We start from the raw sequence: 21,521 nt of genomic DNA, 5'->3' as shown, positions 1-21,521 counted from the left end.
TGCAAGGCTCTTAGAGTTACCCAGAAAGACTCACAGCTGTGATCTCTGCCAAATGTGATTCTAACATATCTTGACTCAGGGGGTTGAATACTTATCTAATTAAGATATATTAGTGTTTTATTTTCAAATGTTTTATGTTAGCATTTTTCTTCCACTTTGACATTAAGAGTATTTTGTGTAGATCGTTGATAAAAAATTATAATTAAATCCATTTTAATCCCACTATGTAACACAACAAAATGTGGAAAAAGTCAAGTGGCGTGAATACTTTCTTTCTGAAGGCACTGTAAGTGAATCTTTAAGTTATTTGAAGTCTTCTAAACCAGTGGTTCCCAAACTTTGTGTGTGTGTTTTAAAGGAACTCCTTCCGGCTTTCAACGTTGTTATAGTAGAATCCAAAAGATGCAATTTCGAAATTGGGTAGTACATCATCAGTTTTCCTCTTGTCATGTCAGTCATTGCAGAACTTAGAGAGCTATTGCTGCAACATTTTATCTACCAACAAGAGGGGAGTGAACAGGTCTTGTGCCCATAGAAATTACGTGGCGCGCGCTTGCAGGATGTTCTCTAATGCCTGAGTGAAGAAGGTTGGGAACCCCTGCTCTAAACTGCTGTATGGATTTAAAATCAAATGCTTAACTCATTTGGATATGCATAGTTCCAAGACAACTTACTGAAGTGGTCAGGAGAGGGCAGTAAATGTACATTCTAACAAATCAGTATCAATGTTTATGCATGTATTAAAACTTGTGTCTGAATATGGTAAATTAATTACTTATACATTTGGTGTGGTTCTCATTAACAAACCTTTACTGAGCTGTAGCAAAAGTTTTATAGCCATGGTAACATTTATGTGAAGATATAGGAACAAAACATTAGACTTACAACTTACAATGATTCACTCTTATTACTTCTTTAACATCTGCTAAACACGTGTATGTGACCAATAACATTTTATGAAAATGGTATCAACCACTTACAAATAATTGTGATTGAGGTGTTCTTGTGAAATCAATAATGTCAGACTATGATAAAATGCACATTGATATTTGACACAATCGGTTCGTGGTAGCCTAATCTCTCTTCATGCTGTACCTGGTTTTCACCTCGCACCTTGATAAGGGACTAATTGAAATGTAACAATTCCCATTATCATCATTGTTTACACATTTCAAAGCAGTGCATTAAATCGCATCCTGTCCTGAAGGTTCAGCAGTGCACAGGTATGCACCATGCGCGCCTTCGCAAACTACTCCCCTTTTCGTGGTTGAGTCATCCTTCTCCTACCTTACTTCTAATCACAGTTCTCCTTTCAATCACTTCCATTCAAGTGGGGAATACGAGAATAGTTAGGCAGTTTTCAGGAGTCTACTTTTGAACCAAATTATTGAAAATGTAAGTGCATTTCCTTTTAATGTGCTTTAATTTTACACACAGCATATGTACGCAAACTGTTGTTCGACTTGTTGTCCAGTTGAAGTGAACATTTAGTTCACTGTTTATAGTCAAAATACTTTATATATTTTTATCATGAAACGTAACCTATGCTGAGAGTAATTTATTTTGTTGTAATTCCCTGTCCACTATCCTTTACTAGGAGAACCAAGTTTGTATTGAAATAGAAAAAGCTTGTTGCGTAATGCCCTGTAATTATAATTTTTTTGACCATCTTCATTTTAGTTGACCCAGTAACCATGGCTTTTGGAACCATGTGGGGGGACGTGTTCGGTGTTAAATGGTTTCTTGAAAGTGACGGGGGCTGTTTCAATTGGTATACAGTCTTTATGCTTCATGTAAGCTACCAGGGGAGATAATGGACACTTGATTGACGCGGAATGAATCATTTCCTGTTTAACGCCTACGTCAGTATTTTGTTGAAATGTTTAGACTTTGTTTTTTGTGTCTACCTTTGCCTCGCTGTATACTTTATCATTTGGCTTTATAGATATTGAGGTTCGAGTCTTATAATCATGAATAGCCCATTCACAGTCTTGGGTAAAATATATTATGCCCCTGTTTTATTATAACATTTATTGTGTGTTTTATATAAAGAATTCACTAAGATAATAAATATCGTGGCAGCTTTTCCACAAAACAACCTGCCTTGCATACTATAGACCGGAGATTGGAATTTCATTCCGTTATAACCTCATCCCACATGTCTCAATATGTGCATTGCATTGGGATTCAAGAGGTTTCGGGATAATAAACACATTGTTATCATTTACGCCTTCTGCACACAGTTGCATCAGCCAATTTAAACTACCCTTGCTTTTTTCTCTCTCAAGTAATCATTGCCTAAACTGAGATTTGCAGTCAGTCACTCTGATGTGGAAGTTTCACAAACCGCTTTAGTCACAGGAAGCTCCCTAGACTCTGTATAGCAAGAGTCGTATGTCATACTAGTCTTGCATTGGACACAGTGTATGGATCTGGGATCAAGGTGATGTCAGCAGGATCATGTCATACCTGAGTCATTCCACCAACTGGCCTCTAGCTGAAGGAGCCAAAATGGCTCCAAGGACATGGTCAACCAAAGTAGCATTTGGTTGGAGAAACTCCGGTAGTGGACAGACTGAATATGACCCGGTACGGCCAGAAGAGGACTGGCCACCCCTCAGCACCTTGTTCCTCTCTAGATTTCTTCCTAGGATCCTGCCTTCTAGGGAGATTTTCCTAGCCACTGCTTCTGCATTGCTTTGGGGTTTTAGGCTGGGTATCTGTAAATCAATATGTAAAGCACTTTGTGACAACTGCTGATGTAAAAAGGTGCACAATCTCTAATGTTAAGGAAGTCTCAAGGTTCTGCTCGCCTGAGTTAGAATACCTCATGATAAGCTGTAGACCATACTATTTACCAAGAGTTTTCATCTATATTAGCAGTCTATTTACCACCAATAACCGTTGCTAGCACGAAGACCGCACTCAACAAGCTGTATAGGGCCATACGCAAAAAAGAACATGCTCATCCAGAGGCGGCGCTCCTAGAGGCCGATAGTTTTCCTGCATTAAAATAATCTGTTTTACCTAATTTCTACCAGAATGTCATCTGTGTAACGAGGCGAAAAAACTCTTGATCACCTTAACTCCACACAGAGACACATACAAAGCTCTCCCTCACCCTCAATTTGGCAAATCTGACCTTAACACTATCCTTCTGATTCCTGCTTACAAGCAGAAACTCAAACCGGAAGTACCAGTGACACGCTCAATACACAAGTGGGCAGATGCTGAGCTACAGGACTTTTTTGCTAGCACAGACTGGAACATGTTACAGGATTCATCCGATGGTATTGAGTAGTTTACCACATCAGTCACCGGCTTCGTTAACCTTTCTGGCGCAAGCGTTCCGCTAGCGACCCACCTCAACAATATCTGGTGAAATTGCAGAACGTGAAATTCAAATTACAGAAATAGAAATATATAACATTCATGAAAATACAAGTGTCATACATCAAAATAAAGCTTAACTTCTTGTTAATCCAGCCGCTGTGTCAGATTTCAAAAAGGCTTTACGGCGAAAGCACAACATGCGATTATCTGAGGACAGCTCCCCGCATACAAAAGCATGAAAAACATATTTCAACCAGGCAGGTGCGGCACGAAAGTCAGAAATAGCGATATAATAAATGCCTTACCTTTGAAGATCTTCTTCTGTTGGAACTCCAAAAGGTCCCAGCTACATCACAAAAGGTCCTTTTGTTTGATAAAGTCCTTCTTTATAACCCCAAAAACTCAGTTTAGCTGGTGCGCTTCATTCAATAATCCACCGGTTTCCCTCCTTCTAAATGCATACAAAATGAATCCCAAACGTTACCAATAAACTTCACCAAACATGTCAAACAACGTTTATAATCAAACCTCAGGTACCCTAATACATAAATAATCAAATTTAAGACGGAGAATCGTTATTGCCTTTTCCGGAGATAAACAGCAAAGAACGCGCTCTCATCCACGCGCATGTAAAACACTACAGCCAAAATGGGAGCCACTTAGAAAAACTACAAATTCTAGCTAATTGTTCCAAAAACAAGCCTGAAACTCTTTCTAAAGACTGTTTACATCTAGTGGAAGCCCTAGGAACTGCAATCTGGGAGGATTTCGCCTCATAATAAACATGACAGCCATTGGAAACAGTGGTAGGCTGAAAATATTGATTTTTTTGGATGGTTTGTCCTCTGAGTTTCGCCTGCCATATCAGTTCTGTTATACTCACAGACATTATTTTAACAGTTTTAGGAAAGTTAGTGTTTTCTATCCAAATCTACCAATTATATGCAAATCCTAGCTTCTGGGCCTGAGAAACAGGCAGTTTACTTTGGGCACGCTTTTCATCTGGACGTCAAAATACTGCCCCCTAGCCCAAAGAGGTTAATATGTGCATCTACGACTTCGTACCCACAGTGACCGTAGTTCATATCCCAACCAGAAGCAATGGATTACAGGCAAGATACACACTGAGCTAAAGGCTAGTGCTTCCGCTTTCAATGAGTGGAACACTAATCCGGACCCTTATAAGAAATCCCGCTACGACCTCAGACAAACTATCAAACATGCAAAGTGTCAATACAGGACTAAGATCGAATCCTACTACACCAGCTGTAATGTGGCAGGGCTTGCAAGCTATCACAGATTACAAAGGGAAACCCAGTGACGCAAGCCTACCAGACGAGTTAACTGCCTTGTATGCTCGCTTCGAGGCTAGCAACACTGAACCATGCATGAGAGCACCAGCTGTTCCGCACGACTGTGTGATCATGCTCTCCGTAGCCGATGTGAGTAGGACCTTTTTAAACAGGTTTACATTCAAAAGTCTGCAGGGCCAGACAGGTTACCAGGACGCGTACTCCGAGAATGCGCTGACCAGCTGGCAAGTATCGTCACTCACATTTTCAGTCACTACCCAGTCTGTAATACCTACATGTTTCAAGCAGACCACCATAGTCCCTGTGCCCATGAACACCAAGGTAACCTGTCTAAATGGCTATTGCCCCGTAGCACTCACATCTGTAGCCATAAAATGCTTTGCTCACATCAACACCATCATCCCAGACACCCTGGACCCACTCCATTTTGCATACCGCCACAACAGATCCACAGATGATGCAATCTCTTGCACTCCGCACTGCCCTTTCCCACCTGGACTAAAGGAACACTTAAGTGAGGATACTGTTCATTCACTGCAGCTTAGTGTTCAACACCATAGTGCCCTCCAAGCTCCTCACTAAGCTAAGGACCTTGGGACTGAACACCGCCCTCTGCAACTGGATCCTGGATTTCCTGACGGGCCGCCATGCTGACCCTCATGGGTGCGTGCTTAGTCCCTTCCTGTACTCCCTGTTCACTCAAAACTGCGTGGCCGCGCACGACTCCCAACACCATCATTAAGTTAGCCGACGACACGATGGTGGTAAGCCTGATCACCGACGACGATGAGACAGCCTATAGGGATGAAGTCAGAGACCTGGCAGTGTGGTGCCAGGACAACAACCTCTCCCTCAACGTCAGCAAGACAAAGGAGCTGATCGTGGACTATAGGCAACGGAGGGCTAAACGCACCATCATTCACATCGACAGGGCTGTAGTGGAACGGGTTGAGCGCTTCAAGTTTCTCTGTGTCCACATCACTAAGGATCTATCATGGTCCAAACACACCAACACAGTCGTGAAGAGGGCACAACAATGCCTCTTTCCCTTCCAGGAGGCTGAAAAGATTTGTCATGGGTCCTCAGATCCTCAAAAGGTTCTACAGCTGCGCGATATAGAGCATCTTGACTGGCTGCATCACTGCTTGGTATGGCATCTGCTTGGCTTCCAACCTCAAGGCGCTACAGAGGGTCGTGCTTATGGCCCAGTACATCACTGGGGCTGGGCTCCCTGCCATCCAGGACCTCTATACCAGGTGGTGTCAAAATTAACACTATATAGTCAATAGGGTGCTGTTTAGGACACAAACCTCAGGTTTAGAGTTAGATAGTCAGTCTGAATCCACTCTGGTTTGAAACCCTGGTGAGGCTGTGCTGACAGGGAGTAACGGGAGGGAATGGCCCATAGTAATAGGAAAGAGTGGTCCACTCCATTGTTTACTGTGCAAAGTCACAGGGAATTTGGTTTGACCCCCTTGATTTTGTGTCACATGGACTTCTTCATGGTTTAAGGTTTAAGTGGGGTGTTGAAAGTGTAATCGTCTCTTAGTGGTGGATGGATCCATTAATTTTGTCTAAAATTAGATATTCTAATTTTGCTGAAAAGCAACAATTTACTACTATTAAACAGGATTCTTTTCTGTAGTATAGTGAGACTGTATAGACGTTTTGTAAAAAAAAAAAAAAGAAATAGCATTTTTATGCTTTTTAAAATGAATTTCCATGTAAATGGACAATAAAATGTATCGTTGAAGAAAATGAACGTGTATTTTTGCAGGGCATCGTGAAACTAGACACTTTCCTGTTCCCCCACCCCTGTAAACCACCAGACTCACAGACATGGAGGGTAAAGAAGAGATCAGTGACACAGACAGTGGTATCATTCTCCATTCTGGTAAGCACCAAATAATACATTTATCAACTTCCATGACACTAACATTTATTCACTATAATGGGACACCTGTAGTGAGAGATTAGTCCCAAAAAATTCTAACTTGATATGTCATGGGTTTTGTCTTAAAAACCTATTGGTGTTCCAGTTATAATGATGTAGTAAGCAAGCAAGCCACACTACTCAAAAGTGGTTTATAATCCTTTTATTTATTCTTTGGTGCTCCATTTCTAAGAAGATGCAGTGGCCACTACCAATGGTTTCTATAAACCAGTAGCTGAGCTATTGCTGGTCACATTCTTCACTGCAAATGTTATTTAGTCACGCACTGTCTTTTACCCACAATGGAGATTATCAATCCAGACAGAATCGGGGGTATTGTCATTCAGTCATTGCCATGTTTTCTACTGTTTATATTCTCCTGCATGGTTGCCATTCCGGTGGCAGTTTCTGTGTGACATCTTTATTTCCCCGTCACACCCTCGATGGCTTTCACCGCTGTCTGTCAGTACCTGCAGGGATTGAGTTGATCATCTCTGAAAGCACGTGACACACAATGCAGCTGGCCTGGAGACATTAGTAGCCCTGTGAATGAACTCGGGGTTTTCGTCCCAAATGGCATCCTACTCCCTTTATTGTGCACTACTTTTGGGCTACCCACAGGGCTCTTGTCAAAAGTAGTGCACTATGTAGGGAGTAGGGTGTCATTTGGGATGTAACCCAGTTGTCATTAGTCTACGGTGGTTCTGTAGGGCAACCACATTGTTTATCACCTTAGGATCAACCTGAGAGTGAAACCATCACACTTTCATGACAGTTTCAGTATCAGTCAATAAAACAGTTAATAGTATGAGTACAGACACACATTGTGTTTTAAGAGAACCATGTCTTGTCTAGGTGTCATCTTGGCTCACCATCTTCAACGTTGCTGCTCGTGAATGGGCAGAACCTCAGGATTGGAGCAACATTTTTGGTTGCATTTGTATTGAAACCTTTTTTTAGTTTTGGTCATAGTTTATTCTTTCCAACCAGTTGGGTTATCTGCGTGATACAGCTGCAACATATGAAATTGACAAGCAAGCATTACCAATTTGAAAACTTGGGCCAACAAATTGTGTCCATCTATCTATAACCTCGCTGTTTTCAATCCTTAAGACTTCACAGTAGCCTCTTTGTCATTGTGTGTCCCAGGCCTTGATAGTCCTGCCACCATTATGAAGGACGTGACCACTCACACCCGGGCCGTCAAGCTCAAGCACAAGTCACTGGAAGACCGGCTAGAGCTCTGCCTACTGGAGCTGAAGAAGCTTTGCATCCGAGAGGCTGTGAGTACCCCTGGATATAGGACACACACGTTAGGTACAGACACATGTTACACACAGACTCACTCCACTATCAGGGTTCAGGCCATTTTCACCATGACATTAGTTGGAATTTCCCCATCAGTGAAACCATGACCGTGATGTCGGGGAGGGGGGGGGCGCGCGCCTTTCATAGAGAGATGTTAATCAAGCTCTAACAAAGGCACAGAGGCCAATACGAAAGCTTAATATACTAAACTGATACTGTCAAGACTAGTGTGTTTTTATTTTGAGATGTTAATGAAATATTTGCCTGGCACTCTGAAACTACTGAGGCAATAAAGACTGCCCATAGTCTGAAATGAAAGGCTTTGGTTTGTTTTGTTGGGCTTTAAGACAAGTTGGGGCAATTAGGAGGCAGACTAATAAGTTTCCCTATTAGTCAACACTAAATTATCTCTCCCATATCTGGCTCTCAGCAACTAATTAAGCCCTGACAATGTCCCTGTCTCATCTGTCATCGTTATGAGGGGCTGCTTCCCAAACGGCACACTGTTCCCATAGGGCACTGGTCCAAAGTAGTGCACTATGTAGGTAATAGGGTGCCATTTGGGATGCTGCCCAGTTCTGATCATTCTTTTCTGTTGAGAATTGGGCTTGGCTCTCCTGTCGGGACTTGTCTTGTCAAGGTGTGCTGCCCGGTAGGAGGCTCTGATGACACCTCTTCATGCTCTCAGGAACACGACAGTGACTCAGATCATGACCAACCGTTCTGACACTATTGTCTGTGTCTGGGAGAAAAAAATAGACCTTTTTATTTAGACTGACACAAAACAAACACAGGGTGTGTGTTATGTCTGTTCCCAAATGAAATCGATAATAATGCACTTTCTCACACTCAGGTTGAGTTTGTGTTGCTTGAAGGTAGACCAGTGAGATTAATACACTGGGCCGGTGAGGCTTTAAGAATGTGTTGTGAAAGAGTAGGAACTATAGAAAAGCAGCATTGCGTAACAAACATTTGAGAACAATTTCCATGTCCCAGCATGTAAGGCAGGATAGATTTTTTTTAAACAATATTTCAAAATGAAGGGAAAATAAAATTAACTCAATGAGGGTTCATGGAACTTGGTAGATTTGGAGGAATTGGGGACCGATTGACTCTGAAGTACTAACTAATATAATATGTATACTGAACAAATATATGAACGCAACATTTAACCTTTTATTTAACTAGGCAAGTCAATTAACAACAAATTCTTATTTACAATGACGGCCTAGGAACAGTGGGTTAACTGCCTTGTTTAGGGGCAGAACGACTGATTTTTACCTTGTCAGCTCTGGGATTCGATTTTGCAACCTTTTCAGTTACTGGCCCAACGCTCTAACCACTAGGCTACCTAGCCGCCCCAGGCATAGAAAACTTTCAAAGATTTTACTGAGTTATAGTTCATATAAGGAAATCAGTCAATTGAAATAAATTCATTCGGCCTTAATCTATGGATTTCACATGACTAGGCTGGGGTGCAGCCATGGATGGCCCTTGGAGGCCACAGGCCCACACACTGGGGATGAGTTTTAATCCCACAAAGGGCTTTATTACAGACAGAAATACTCCTCAGCATGACATTGGGGGCAGTTTATGGTAGAGAAATGAACATGCAATTCTCTGGCAACAGCTCTGGTGAACATTCCTGCAGTCCGCATGCCAATTGGATGCTCCCTCAAAACTTGACATCTGTGGCATTGTGTTAAGTGACAAAACTGCACATTTTAAAAGTGGCCTTTTATTGTCCCCAGCACAAGGTGCACCTATGCAATGACCATGCTGTTTAATCTGTTTCTTCATATGCCACACCTGTCAGGTGGATGGAAATTTGTCCTCCAAATTTGAGAGAAATCAGCTTTTTGTGCATTTGGAAAACTTTTTTATTTTGGCTCATGAAACATGGGAACAATACTTTACATGTTGCGTTTTATATTTTTGTTCAATGTATATGAACTCATGGATACAATTTGTATGTCTCTGCATCCAGTATGAAGGAAGTTAGATGCAGTTTTTCAAGCCAATGCTAAGTAGTGTTAATGCAATGACTGGAAGTCTACGATAACATACTTCCAGTCATTGCGATAACGCTAGTTAGCAATTACCTTCAAACTGCACGCAAACATAAAAATGGTATCCACGAGTTCAACTGACTCTGGGGGTGTAGAGAAAAGGATTAATTGCCAAAATATCGAAGTATTCCTTTAACATACAGTGCATTCGGAAAGTATTCAGACCCCTTCCCTTTTCCACATTTTGTTACGTTACATCCTTATTCTAAAATTGATTAAATTAAAAATTTTCCTCATCAATCTACACAATACCCCATAATGACAACGCAAAAACAGGTTTTTAGACATTTTTGAAAATGTATTAAAAATAAATAAATGAAATATCAGTATTCAGACCCTTTGCAATGAGACTCGAAATTGAGCTCAGGTGCATCATGTTTCCATTGATTACCCTTGATGTTTCTACAACTTCATTGGAGTCCACATGTGGTAAATTAAATTGATTGGACATGATTTGGAAAGGCACAACTCCTGGCTATGTAAGGTCCCACAGTTGACAGTGCATGTCAGAGCTAAAAGTCGAAGGAATTGTCCGTAGAGCTCCGAGACAGGATTGTGTCGAGACACCGATCTGGGGAACGGTACCAAAACATTTCTGCAGCATTGAAGGTCTTCAAGAACACAGTGGCCTCCATCATTCTTAAATAGAAGTTTGGAACCACCAAGACTCTTACAAGAGTAGGCCGTCTGGCCAAACTGAGCAATGGGGGAGAAGGGCCTTTGGTCAGGGATGTGACCAAGAACCCGATGATCACTGACAGAGTTCCTCTGTGGAGATGGGAGAACCTTCCAGAAGGACAACCATCTCTGCAGCACTCCACCAATTAGGCCTTTATGGTAGTGGCCAGACGGAAGCCACTCCTCAGTAAAAAAGTCACATGACAACCCGCTTGGAGTTTGCCAAAAGACACCTAAAGAACTCTGAGACCATGAGAAACAAGATTATCTGGTCTGATGAAACCAAGATTGAACTATTTGGCCTGAAAGCCAATCATCCCTAGGGCACATCCCTACGGTGAAGCATGGCGGTGGCAGCATCCTTCGGTGGGGATGTTTTTCAGCTGCAGGGACTTGGAGACTTGTCAGGATTGAAGGAAAGATGAACGGAGCAAAGTACAGAGAGATCCTTGATGAAAACCTGCTCCAGAGCGTTCAGGACCTCAGACTGGGGTGAAGGTTCACCTTCCAACAGGAGAAAGACCTGAAGCACACAGCCAAGACAACGCAGGAGTGGCTTTGGGACAAGTCTCTGATTGTCCTTGAGCAGCCCAGCCAGAGCCCGGACTTGAACCCGATCGAACATCTCTGGAGAGACCTGAAAATAGCTGTGCAGCTACACTCCCCATCCAACCTGACAGAACTTGAGAGGATCTGCAGAAAATAATGGGAGAAACTCCCCAAATACAGGTGTGCCAAGCTCGTAGTGTCATACCCAAGAAGAATCAACAAAGTACTGAGTTAAGAGTCTGAATACTTATGTAAATGTGATATTTCAGTTTTATTTTTTAATTTAAAAAAAATCTAAAACCTTTTTTACTTTGATTATGGGGTATTGTGTGTAGATTGATGAGGGGACATTTTTGTTTAATCCATTTCAGAATAAGGCTGTAACATAACAAAATTAGAAAGTCAAGGTGTCTGAATGCTTTCTGAATGAACTGTACATTATTTTTGTTGTCTTGCATTAACAGAATAGGATTCCTCATATTTGAACCAGCTTACATCTGGTGTCTTTTTTCCATGTCATATAGGAGCTGACTGGTCGGCTGTCTGCAGACTACCCTTTGCTGCCTGGGGAGAAGCCGCCTCAAATCCGCCAACGAATCGGAGCTGCCTTCAAACTAGACAAGCAGAGCATCCCACAGGGAGCAGTGGTAAAAAGCCTGACAGGGTTTGGGCATGGACAATATTGTAATTTACACTGACTATCCCTTTAACAGTAGTTGTAAAAGCCACACACACAAGTGTACTAAGTAAGTACTGAAGGCCACTCCCGTGGTTCCCCTTGGAGAAATATTATGTTTCTCAATTCAAGCCATGGCCCTACCTTCCTTGCCACCAACCATCAATAATCAGGCTTCTTTCATCGTAAGTGCCAGGAAGAGATCTTTGATGTTCAGTCACTCATGTTTGCCCAACCTCCTTTTGTCACATCCTGTAGAATTCTGAGCTGAACTCTGTGGAAGCTGAGCTATCCCTGCAGCTGCAGATAACCAAAGCGGTCCAAAGACTGTGCTGTGAGGAACACCAGAGCAAGGCGGTGAAGAGAAGCCGGTTACAGCAGTACAAGCGTGAGGAGAAGAAAGTCAATCAACTGCAGGAAACAGCAATTCAGCTGCGCCTACAGCACGGGCGGTCTTCACCACGGCCAGACTGCACTAGCACACAGAGAGGTGAGCTCCGCCCTGCTGGCCAACTGATAAAATAACATTGAAATCTTTCCTCTCTGACCTGAGAGGAATGGAATACCAGTGCTCTTCCCATGGATTAATACGGTTGTTTGCTATGCTTTTGTTTTCAGATCAGGGCACTTCTGATGATAGCTCTCTGTCGGATTCGGTACTGCTCGACGAAGGTTAGAGTCACTGTGCAAAAATGTAACTTGTAAAAGTTATATGGATAAGCATGCTATGACAATACCACCAAAGTACCTAATAACACTGAATTCAATTGTATCTTTACTTTTCTCTAGTAGAGGAGATTAGTCAGTCATCTCAACCATCCGTGGAGCTCCCTCACCTAGGAGGACCAGTAGATCCTCCCCAGCCTCCTCTTGACCCCTCACAACCCCCTGGGCCTAGCCCCCACCAGCCTCCCACTACTACTCCAACCCTGGAGGAGCTACAGTCACGTTTCAACACCAGCCTGGAATTGGAGGCCCCTCCCATCGAGCACTCGCCCTGGACAGAGTCCAGTCTGGACCAGCCTTACCAGAAGACCAAGAAGAAGTCACGCTCTGGTAGCAGCAAGTCATGGTAAAGGCCAAGGGAGAACCCACTGTGCCTCCTGTAATTTTATATGAATACTACCCTTGAATTTATTGTACAAGAAAGCCCAAGAATAGCTATAATTAAAGCTTCACGGGTTGGTGAAAGCTCTCTTAAACACAAGTCATTATAGCTTGGTAATTGTTTCCATGTAGCCTAATATAAGATTAACTTGACTTTTTGAATTCATGCAGCTCCATAGTTGAACCCAAATGGATCTACCTTTATGAGAAACCACAAGATCAGGAATCTGCTTTGGCAGCACTTATATGAAACTTAAACTCCATTTGAAAAATGAGAGTTCCTTTTCAAGTGGTTTCGCTCAAGTTGACATTAATACGTACCTTGTTATTTTGGGGAGGATATTACTTGGGAACATTCTGATTCAAGTCGTGACTCGTCTTTGAGTGAAAGCTCAAATAGACTGATACAAGGGCACATGGAACAGGTTCAAGCGTGCAAATTACACGCACTCATTTGGCCAACTCATGGCTCTCCTCTGAATAAAAACATCTTCAAGGTTTAGTCATTAACCCAGTTCTCTCTCCTTCCTGTCCATGTTGTTACCTTTCTGCAGTAGTCCAGCCACGACCCCTGTGTTGCCTCCTGTGGACGCCTGTTGTAGAGACACGGCCCTGACACTGCAGTTCTCCTCCCATCTCAAACTGAGCTACACCCAGTCCAACAGCGCCCCATCCACCCCGGAGATGCACCTTCGCCGCCAGCTCTCTCTCAGGTCATCACATTAAAATGTTTTACATTTACATTTTGGTAGTGGTTCTTAGAGCGACTTAGTCAGTGCATTCGACTAAGACATCCACACCTCAGTCACACAACACCACTGTCCAACATTTGTATATTTCATTCACACTGTCCCCACACCGCTTGAATCTTGAGACTGTCTCACTGTATCTTACAAATGAGTGTTGAGTTTTGTACTGTTTTGGCCTTGTTTGTAATGCTTTAATGTAATATTTTAGACTTCCCAACATTGAGCCTCCATTGAACCTGGATAAGGATCGAGGACGTACCCGTGTTCCCAGGAGGCTACTAACGGATTACGTGGTAACGTCTCCAGGCGAGTCCCCTGTCCTGAGGGCAGGCTACGGAAATCCCATATACCATTCCAGCTCTGAGACTGAGGACAGTAACTCTGAACACTCTGCCCCATCCTACACCAGTTCACCATGTCGTGAGATGCCTTGTGACCTGCCCAGGCAGTCTCAGCTCACCTATAAGTACCAACACTCCAGCCCCAATGACAGTCATCGACCAATGGCCTACCCCCCAGGCCCCAGCTTCTACCAGAACCCCCAGCACCAGTCCAGCCCCAGCTTCCACAGGGGTTACTATGACGACAGGATGGTTTACCCTTCAGAGATGGACATGACCAGGCTGTATCATGGCACCCCGCTCCCCTGTCACCCCAGCCAGTATGAGCACTGGTACGAGGAGGCCCCTTTGCACCCCCAGCGGGCTCTCAGGTCCCTGCCCCCTCACATCAGACTGTCCCGCGCCCCTTCGCTCCGGGAGTATCCCCACCACCCATCCAGAGGCCTCCCCCAGCAGGTGGTAAACGAAGAGCTCAAGTCGTGGCACCAGCGCAAACAGTTCAGACCTCGCTCCCTGGACAGACAGGGCGCGGCCAGGGTGAGGAGTGTACAGTCACCTCTCACCCAGCACAACAAGTACCATGAACAGGTAAACTGCCACAATGGCACTTCACTCTCTAAATGACTGTATTTGCTCAATTTGAAGTTATTGTCTTTGCAGAAGTACTGTTAGCACCAGGCAGGTTCCCTGTAACTTAATATCACTGGATTATATTACTGTCAGGTCGGTGTCAGTCGGTGCACCGCAGGCTTTAGAGAAGGGGATTTCTAATCAGTTAAGATGGATGATACGGAGGTGCTGTGTCCAGGCCCGTCTGCAAGTTCCATGGAATCAACAGAACTCTTTTAAAATGTTTGTGTCGTATATTAATGCGGTCTTTACAAGTTAACTTACTTTGCCAAACTCACACAGTTCAGTAGAACACAATCACACCTGACACACAAACAAGTATTACCTCCATGAACTAGTAAGCAAACTATGTGAGGACAGGACAACACACAACTCTTCAATGATACTCGTCTCAGCACGTTTTATGACGGGGATGGCAACCCTGTTCCTGGAGTGTCGCAGGTACTGCAGGATTTTGTACCAACTAGACACCACATGGAACTACTAAGGTAATTGATCGGTTCGGTAATTGATAGGTTCAGTTATTACCTAAATTCAGCACTCCTGGTGTTCCAGGTTGGTTAAATCAAAATCATGAAGTACCTGCAGCAATCCAGGACCAGGGATGCCTACCTGTTTTATGACTTTCAATCTACACACAGTACCCCAAAATGACAAAGTGAAAACATGTTTTTTGAATTTTTTGCAAATGTATTAAAAATACAAAACAGAACTTCATATTAAAAATACTAAACCATATTCAGACCCTTTGCTATAAGACTCAATTGAGATCAGGTGTTTCCATTGATCATCCTTGAGATGTTTCTACAACTTGATTGTCTACCTGTGGTAAATTCAATTGATTGGACATGATTTGGAAAGGCACACACCTGTCTATATAAGGTCCCACAGTTGACAGTGCATGTCAGAGCAAAATCCAAGCCATGAGGTCGAAGGAATTGTCCGTAGAGCTCCGAGACGGGATTGTCGAGGCCCAGATCTGGGGAAGGGTAACAAAAAATGTCTGCAGCATTGAAGTTCCCCAAGAACACAGTGGCCTCCATCATTCTTGAATGGAAGCAGTTTTGAACCACCAAGACTCTTCCTAGAGCTGGCAGCCGGGCTAAACTGAGCAATCGGGGGAGAAGGGCCTTGGTCAGGGGGGTGACCAAAAACCTGATGGTCACACTAACAGAGCTCAAGAGTTCCTCTGTGGAGATGGGAGAACCTTCCAGAAGGACAACCATCTCTGCAGCACTCCACCAATCAGGCCATTATGGTAGAGTGGCCAGAAGGAAGACACTCCTTAGTAAAAGGCACATGACAGCCTGCTTGGAGTTTTCCAAAAGGCACCTAAAGGACTTTCAGACCATGCGAAACAAGATTATCTGGTCTGATGAAACCAATATTGAACTCTTTGGCCTGAATGCCAAGCGTCACGTCTGAAGGAAACTTGGCACCATCCCTATGGTGAAGCTTGGTGGTGGCAGCATCATGCTGTGGGGATGTTTGTTAGCGGCAGGGACTGGGAGACTAGTCAGGATCGAGGGAAAGATGAACGGAGCAAAGTACAGAGAGATCCTTGATGAAAACCTGCTCCAGAGAGTTCAGGACCTCAGACTGGGGTGAAGGTTCACCTTCCAACAGGTCAACGACCAGAAGCACACAGCCAACAAAACACAGGAGCGGCTTCGGGACAAGTCTCTGAATGTCCTTGAGTGGCCCAGCCAGAGCCCAGACTTGAACACGATCGATCATCTCTGGAGAGACCTGAAAATAGCTGTGCAGCAACGCTCCCCATCCAACCTGACAGGAGCTTGAGAGGATCTGTAGAGAAGAATTGGAGAAACTCCCCAAATACAGGTGTGCAAATCATACCCAAGAAGACTCAAGGCTGTAATCGCTACCAAAGGTGCTTCAACAAAATACCGAGCTAAGGGTTGAATCCTTATGTTAATGTGATATCAGTTATTTTTTTTTTATACATTTGCAAAAAATGTGTCTAAAAACCTGTTTGGGATTTGTGATTATGGGGTATTGTGTGTAGATTGATGAGGGGGTAGAAAACTGTTTAATCCATTTTAGAATAAGGCTGTAACGTCACAAAATGTGGAAAAAGTCAAGGGTTATGAATACTTTCCGAATGCACTATCTTTAGAGTTCAGATACAGTTTAAGAAAATCTATGGAGGCAGGTGGTGAGTCAATGTGATTTTTAAGACCTTGAAATTATTATAATATGAGAGGTAGTGGGTATCCTGAGTTTTTTTCCTTTTCTCCAGAGGGCAAGGTGTGGGAATGTTCATGCATGAGAGGAAGACCCAGGTGCCACATTCCTGTATCGTTTTACTGTCTACCCTTCAGCGATGATTTATATTGCCAGCTGTTGAAAAAGCATGGGCAGCTGTAGTACAGTACTGGATCTAATATTTTGCAGCAGTAGTAGTAGTAGCAGTAGTAGTAGTAGTAGCAGCAGCAGTAGTAGTAGCAGCAGTAGCAGCAATTCTTAATTTCAGGGGATGGTCTGATCACAGCAAGTAAAGGAGGTTTGAGAGATGTTCAGACAGCTGCAGTGTGGGAGTGAACATACTGTACGTGTGGGCCCTCCCATCGTCAACCTCACCCCTGAATCATACAGTGTCACGCTGAGTCACATTGTGGCTCACTGTAGAGAAAAATGACACACCCTTGTGGGTCAGCTGCTAAAAGCCAAGCATTTTCAGACACTGGCTGAAGTCAAATAAAGTTTTGATTTGTTTTGAACTCTTATGACCTTGTTATGGAGCTCTCAATGGTGAAGTTATACCACAGTGCTATGTACTGCACTTCCTTTAACATATTTGTATATACAACTTCCTGGTGTTGTGAGAACTGAGTAATACAGCAGCTGAGCCCTTGGGTTGCAGGGAACCACCAATAGAAACATTATTGCAATGATCTACTTTGTTGCCTTCTCTCCATACTATGAACTTCCAATAATGTTATTTCTTGTGATATTTAAAAGCCTAACTCTGTTAGTACTGACTTGAAAAAACAGACATTGAAATAAATGTTCCCTGTTTTTGTCGTCCCATCTGCAGGTTCCCCAGAGACGTGTCATCCAGAGGGCAGCGGACGGGTCCCAAGTACAGTGGTTTGTGGATGACAACTCTGAGATCGTCAGTCAGGTGTAGGACTAGTGAGAGGGCCCCCAGTGCCACCCTCTCTCTGGAAAGCTTTGACCTCCCCTGGCCCACAGAGCCCTATTTATTCATTAATTTATTACATCACTGGACCTGGTGCTGATATGAGATGAGAGAGAGCGAGAGACTGGGAATAATATCAAAGAGGATCTGAGGCTTTATATTATTTACTTCAACATGTTACCCGGGCAACAAGAAAGTCCACTTAAGGCACAAAGCAACAGACCACAACGTTCCCCTGGTGCCTCCCTTTTTACTGAAAGAGCCGCTGTGTTGAACATTCTTTCATGGTTAGTTTGTTAGCTGTTTTTTGTACGGATCTATTGATGTGTTAAGTACTATCGAAAATGTTTCTAAAATATATTTAGATGTTTTTATAAAAGGAAAAAGTTTCTCTTTAGAAATGAATAAATAATGAAATAAAGATTTATACTGTTAATCCTATCAGTGTCATTCTGTTAAACTTCACTTTCTTCAGAGTTGGGAATTCAGTTCCAACAGGAAGTTTCTGAGTGGTGGTATGCATAGAATCAGAATAAGTACCAATATTATTATCATTGGTTACACATTATTTTGTCATCATTCGACCATTCAGCATTGACGGTGCACTATCTTTTATCAATTTACTAGTCTCTCCCTGACAGACATTTGCAGCAAAAAGCTCTTTGACTGGCAACCAAGTTCAAGTTACTGCCGGTTGCCTTCATGGCTCATGATTGCCCCCTGCTTTTGGACATGAATTATGCCCATGATAAACCCTTATTTTATAATGCATTATAATACACTTTTTGTATATAGATAATTGGTACTTGAAAGTTGGACTTTTATTTAACCATGGATGTCACATTGAACAATACATACTACAAAACAACTTAAATCAAATATTGGGGGTGGGGCAGGGATTTTAAGAATCCCCCCAAGAAGTTGTTTTTGGGATTACCATGCTATTTCAATGTCAATACATTCTGTTATGCAGCATAATTAAACATTTGATTTCCAATTTTGGGATGAAGTTGGCAAAACATTGCAATGGCCAATTGGAAAACCAATTGTCATTAAACGTAGTGTCAAAAATCTTAGGAATATGTGGGACAAGAATATAACATACATTCTGTTGCTAGTGACAAGGTGAAATTAAACAAAATGGCACAACCAGAATGTAAATGAGGCTCAGGTACAAAACCTGTGGAGAATTTCAATAAGGGAATGTCAACTGCTCAGAGGAGCCACAGACTGCCAACCTAATATGCTAAATTTACACACTTGAGGATAAAGAACCTGTTTCTGATCTTCATCCTGATATAGCCACGAGTTCATATGATGGAGTGTCAGTGGTGCAGCTCAATAAAATCTCAGACACCCAAGATATTGGGAATGAATACTACCACTTAGAGACAAAGTCGTAGTGGAGGTTTATCAGATGAGGAAATCGTAAGCTCTATGAAAACTGAATCAAATGAGCAGCATGTAATTGGAGAGGTTGACATCGAAATAAGCGAGGATACACTGAAGGATCTACAGACCCTACTAGGTATTCCGTACAACCTTTTTACTGTGGCACCCAGAATAGTTTTTGTCAGAAGAGGGCAGAATGCTTCAGGAAACCGTGCTTAGACAGTGGAAAAGTAAGTCAGCTAGCAAGGCATTGTTTTCATTTTATAACAAGTGATGATAAGCAGAAATAAGGGATTACTCTCTCTCAGTAGTAGATGTTTCCCTTTAAAACAATCCCCTTGAACACAGCTAATAGCTAGTTAACGTTAGCCAAACCAAGCTAACTAGCTACTGTTAGTGCAACCCTAAGTAACAGTACATATGAAGACAAAAAATGATCAGGTCTACTGTACATCTTACTGTAGAAATGATTGTTGAAAACAAGTCTAGGTTGGACTGACTGAGAAAGCAGTAGATGCTCTGATCCAGTTTGGCACCACATACCTATGCGAGTCAGGGTTCTCAACTCTGGTGTAACAGTATAACTTTACGTCGTCCCCTCGCCCCGACACGGGCGCGAACCAGGGACCCTCTGCACACATCAACAACGGTCGCCCACGAAGCATCGTTACCCATCGCGCCACAAAGGCCGCGGCCCTTGCAGAGCAAGGGGCAACACTACATCTAGGTTTCAGAGCAAGTGACGTAACTGATTGAAATGCTACTAGCGCGTACCCGCTAACTAGCTAGCCATTTCACATCCGTTACACTGGCATACTTTTTTTTTTAAGTACAGAAACAGACTCAAAGCTGAGCATGACCTCAGGGTTGCAGTGTAATAAACTTGAGCACAGAAAAGGCATGCTTGTTGAAAACTTCAACCAGCCACACACATCTGATTAGGACTGTGTTTGTGTGTGTGTGTTCTGTTATACATCTGTGTGCTGTGATCAATTAGTTAATTCCAGTTCAGAATTAAAATGATTTATTGTATTTTAACAGCAACAGTTTCAACCTAGACAGATATTTAAGTGTTTTTAATCAGGAAAAATAAGCATGAATTGCTATTTATATGGGTATTTCATTTAATTGTCATTTTTTTTGTCTATATTGCATTTGTTTTAAGCATAAGGGCAATGAAATGTACAAATATTTACGTCTAGTTGCATGTTTTCATAAGCTTTGGTCCCAGGAAAACATAGAATTTCTCATTTGGGTCCTTAAGAACCCCTGGCATAAGCCAGTATGTATTACATATACAGTGCTTCAAATTGTGGCCACCAATGGAATGGGTGGAGTAAAAGGCCAGCAACACTGCGTATTATTAAAAGCTCCATGAAATGACACCATACGTGTACATTTTATATACCCGACGAAGTATTTCCTACAATACTTTTACTGCGGCACCCAGATACAGACCCTACTAAATATTCCCTACTGTAAAAACGTTCAGCTCATCTCCTTTCCAAGACCCCAAATGTATTTTTTATTTTTTTATTGAAATAAGGTCTTGGTAATCATAATTTTATTAGCCAATCAGTAGCCTTTTCCCCCAGGATTTATTGTAATACTGGACCAGGCTGGGCCTCAGGCAGTCTGTAGTTTCCGTTCTGATGACCAACTGGTTTTTGTCTCCTGCTTATTCTCAGTGGTGTAAAGTACTTAAGTAAAAATACGTTAAAGTACTACGTTTTTTTGTTGTATCTGTACTTTACTATTTATACTTGACTATTTATACTACTTTTACCTTTACTTCACTACATTCCCAAAGAAACTTTATACTCCATACATTTTCCCTGACACCCAAAGGTACTCCTTACATTTTGACAGGAAAAGGGTCCAATTCACGCACTTATCAAGAGAACATGCCTGGTCATCCCTGCTGCCTCTGATCTGGCAGACTCACTAAACACAAATGCTTTGTTTGTAAATGATGTCTGAGTGTTGGAGTGTGCCCCTGGCTATCCGCCAATAAAAATTAAATAGTGGCGTCTGGTTTGCTTAATATAAGGAATTTGAAATTATTTATACTTTTACTTTTGATACTTAAGTATATTTTAGCAATTCCATTTAATTTTGATACTTAAGTATATTCAAAACCAAATACTTTTAGACTTTTACTCAAGTAGTATTTTACTCTGTGACTTTTACTTTTACTTGAGTAATTTTCTTAATATATCTTTACTTTTACTCAAGTATGACATTTGAGTACTTTTCCACCACTGCTTATTCTACCTCCTT

At 42.4% G+C, this 21,521-nt stretch overlaps 1 protein-coding gene across 1 annotated transcript in view; it reads left to right on the top strand.

Annotated features, from left to right (window-relative positions):
* LOC120025677 (innate immunity activator protein-like) overlaps window positions 1-18,265 on the top strand; it is a 45,641-nt gene extending 27,376 nt beyond the window's left edge. Inside the window, exons 2-10 of the mRNA XM_038970239.1 lie at window positions 6,424-6,540; window positions 7,729-7,862; window positions 11,708-11,830; window positions 12,118-12,349; window positions 12,478-12,531; window positions 12,649-12,931; window positions 13,521-13,679; window positions 13,924-14,644; window positions 17,745-18,265. Coding sequence (XP_038826167.1) covers window positions 6,486-6,540; window positions 7,729-7,862; window positions 11,708-11,830; window positions 12,118-12,349; window positions 12,478-12,531; window positions 12,649-12,931; window positions 13,521-13,679; window positions 13,924-14,644; window positions 17,745-17,837 — 1,854 coding nt within the window. The 5' untranslated portion in view covers window positions 6,424-6,485 and the 3' untranslated portion in view covers window positions 17,838-18,265. The remainder of the gene's footprint in view (window positions 1-6,423; window positions 6,541-7,728; window positions 7,863-11,707; window positions 11,831-12,117; window positions 12,350-12,477; window positions 12,532-12,648; window positions 12,932-13,520; window positions 13,680-13,923; window positions 14,645-17,744) is intronic.
* The last annotated feature ends 3,256 nt before the right edge of the window (window positions 18,266-21,521 follow it).

Source organism: Salvelinus namaycush, chromosome 2 (genome assembly GCF_016432855.1).
Source record: "Salvelinus namaycush isolate Seneca chromosome 2, SaNama_1.0, whole genome shotgun sequence".
Lineage (NCBI taxonomy): Eukaryota > Metazoa > Chordata > Actinopteri > Salmoniformes > Salmonidae > Salvelinus > Salvelinus namaycush.
Note: the sequence above shows the minus strand (reverse complement) of the source record. Positions and strands in the feature narration are given on the sequence as shown.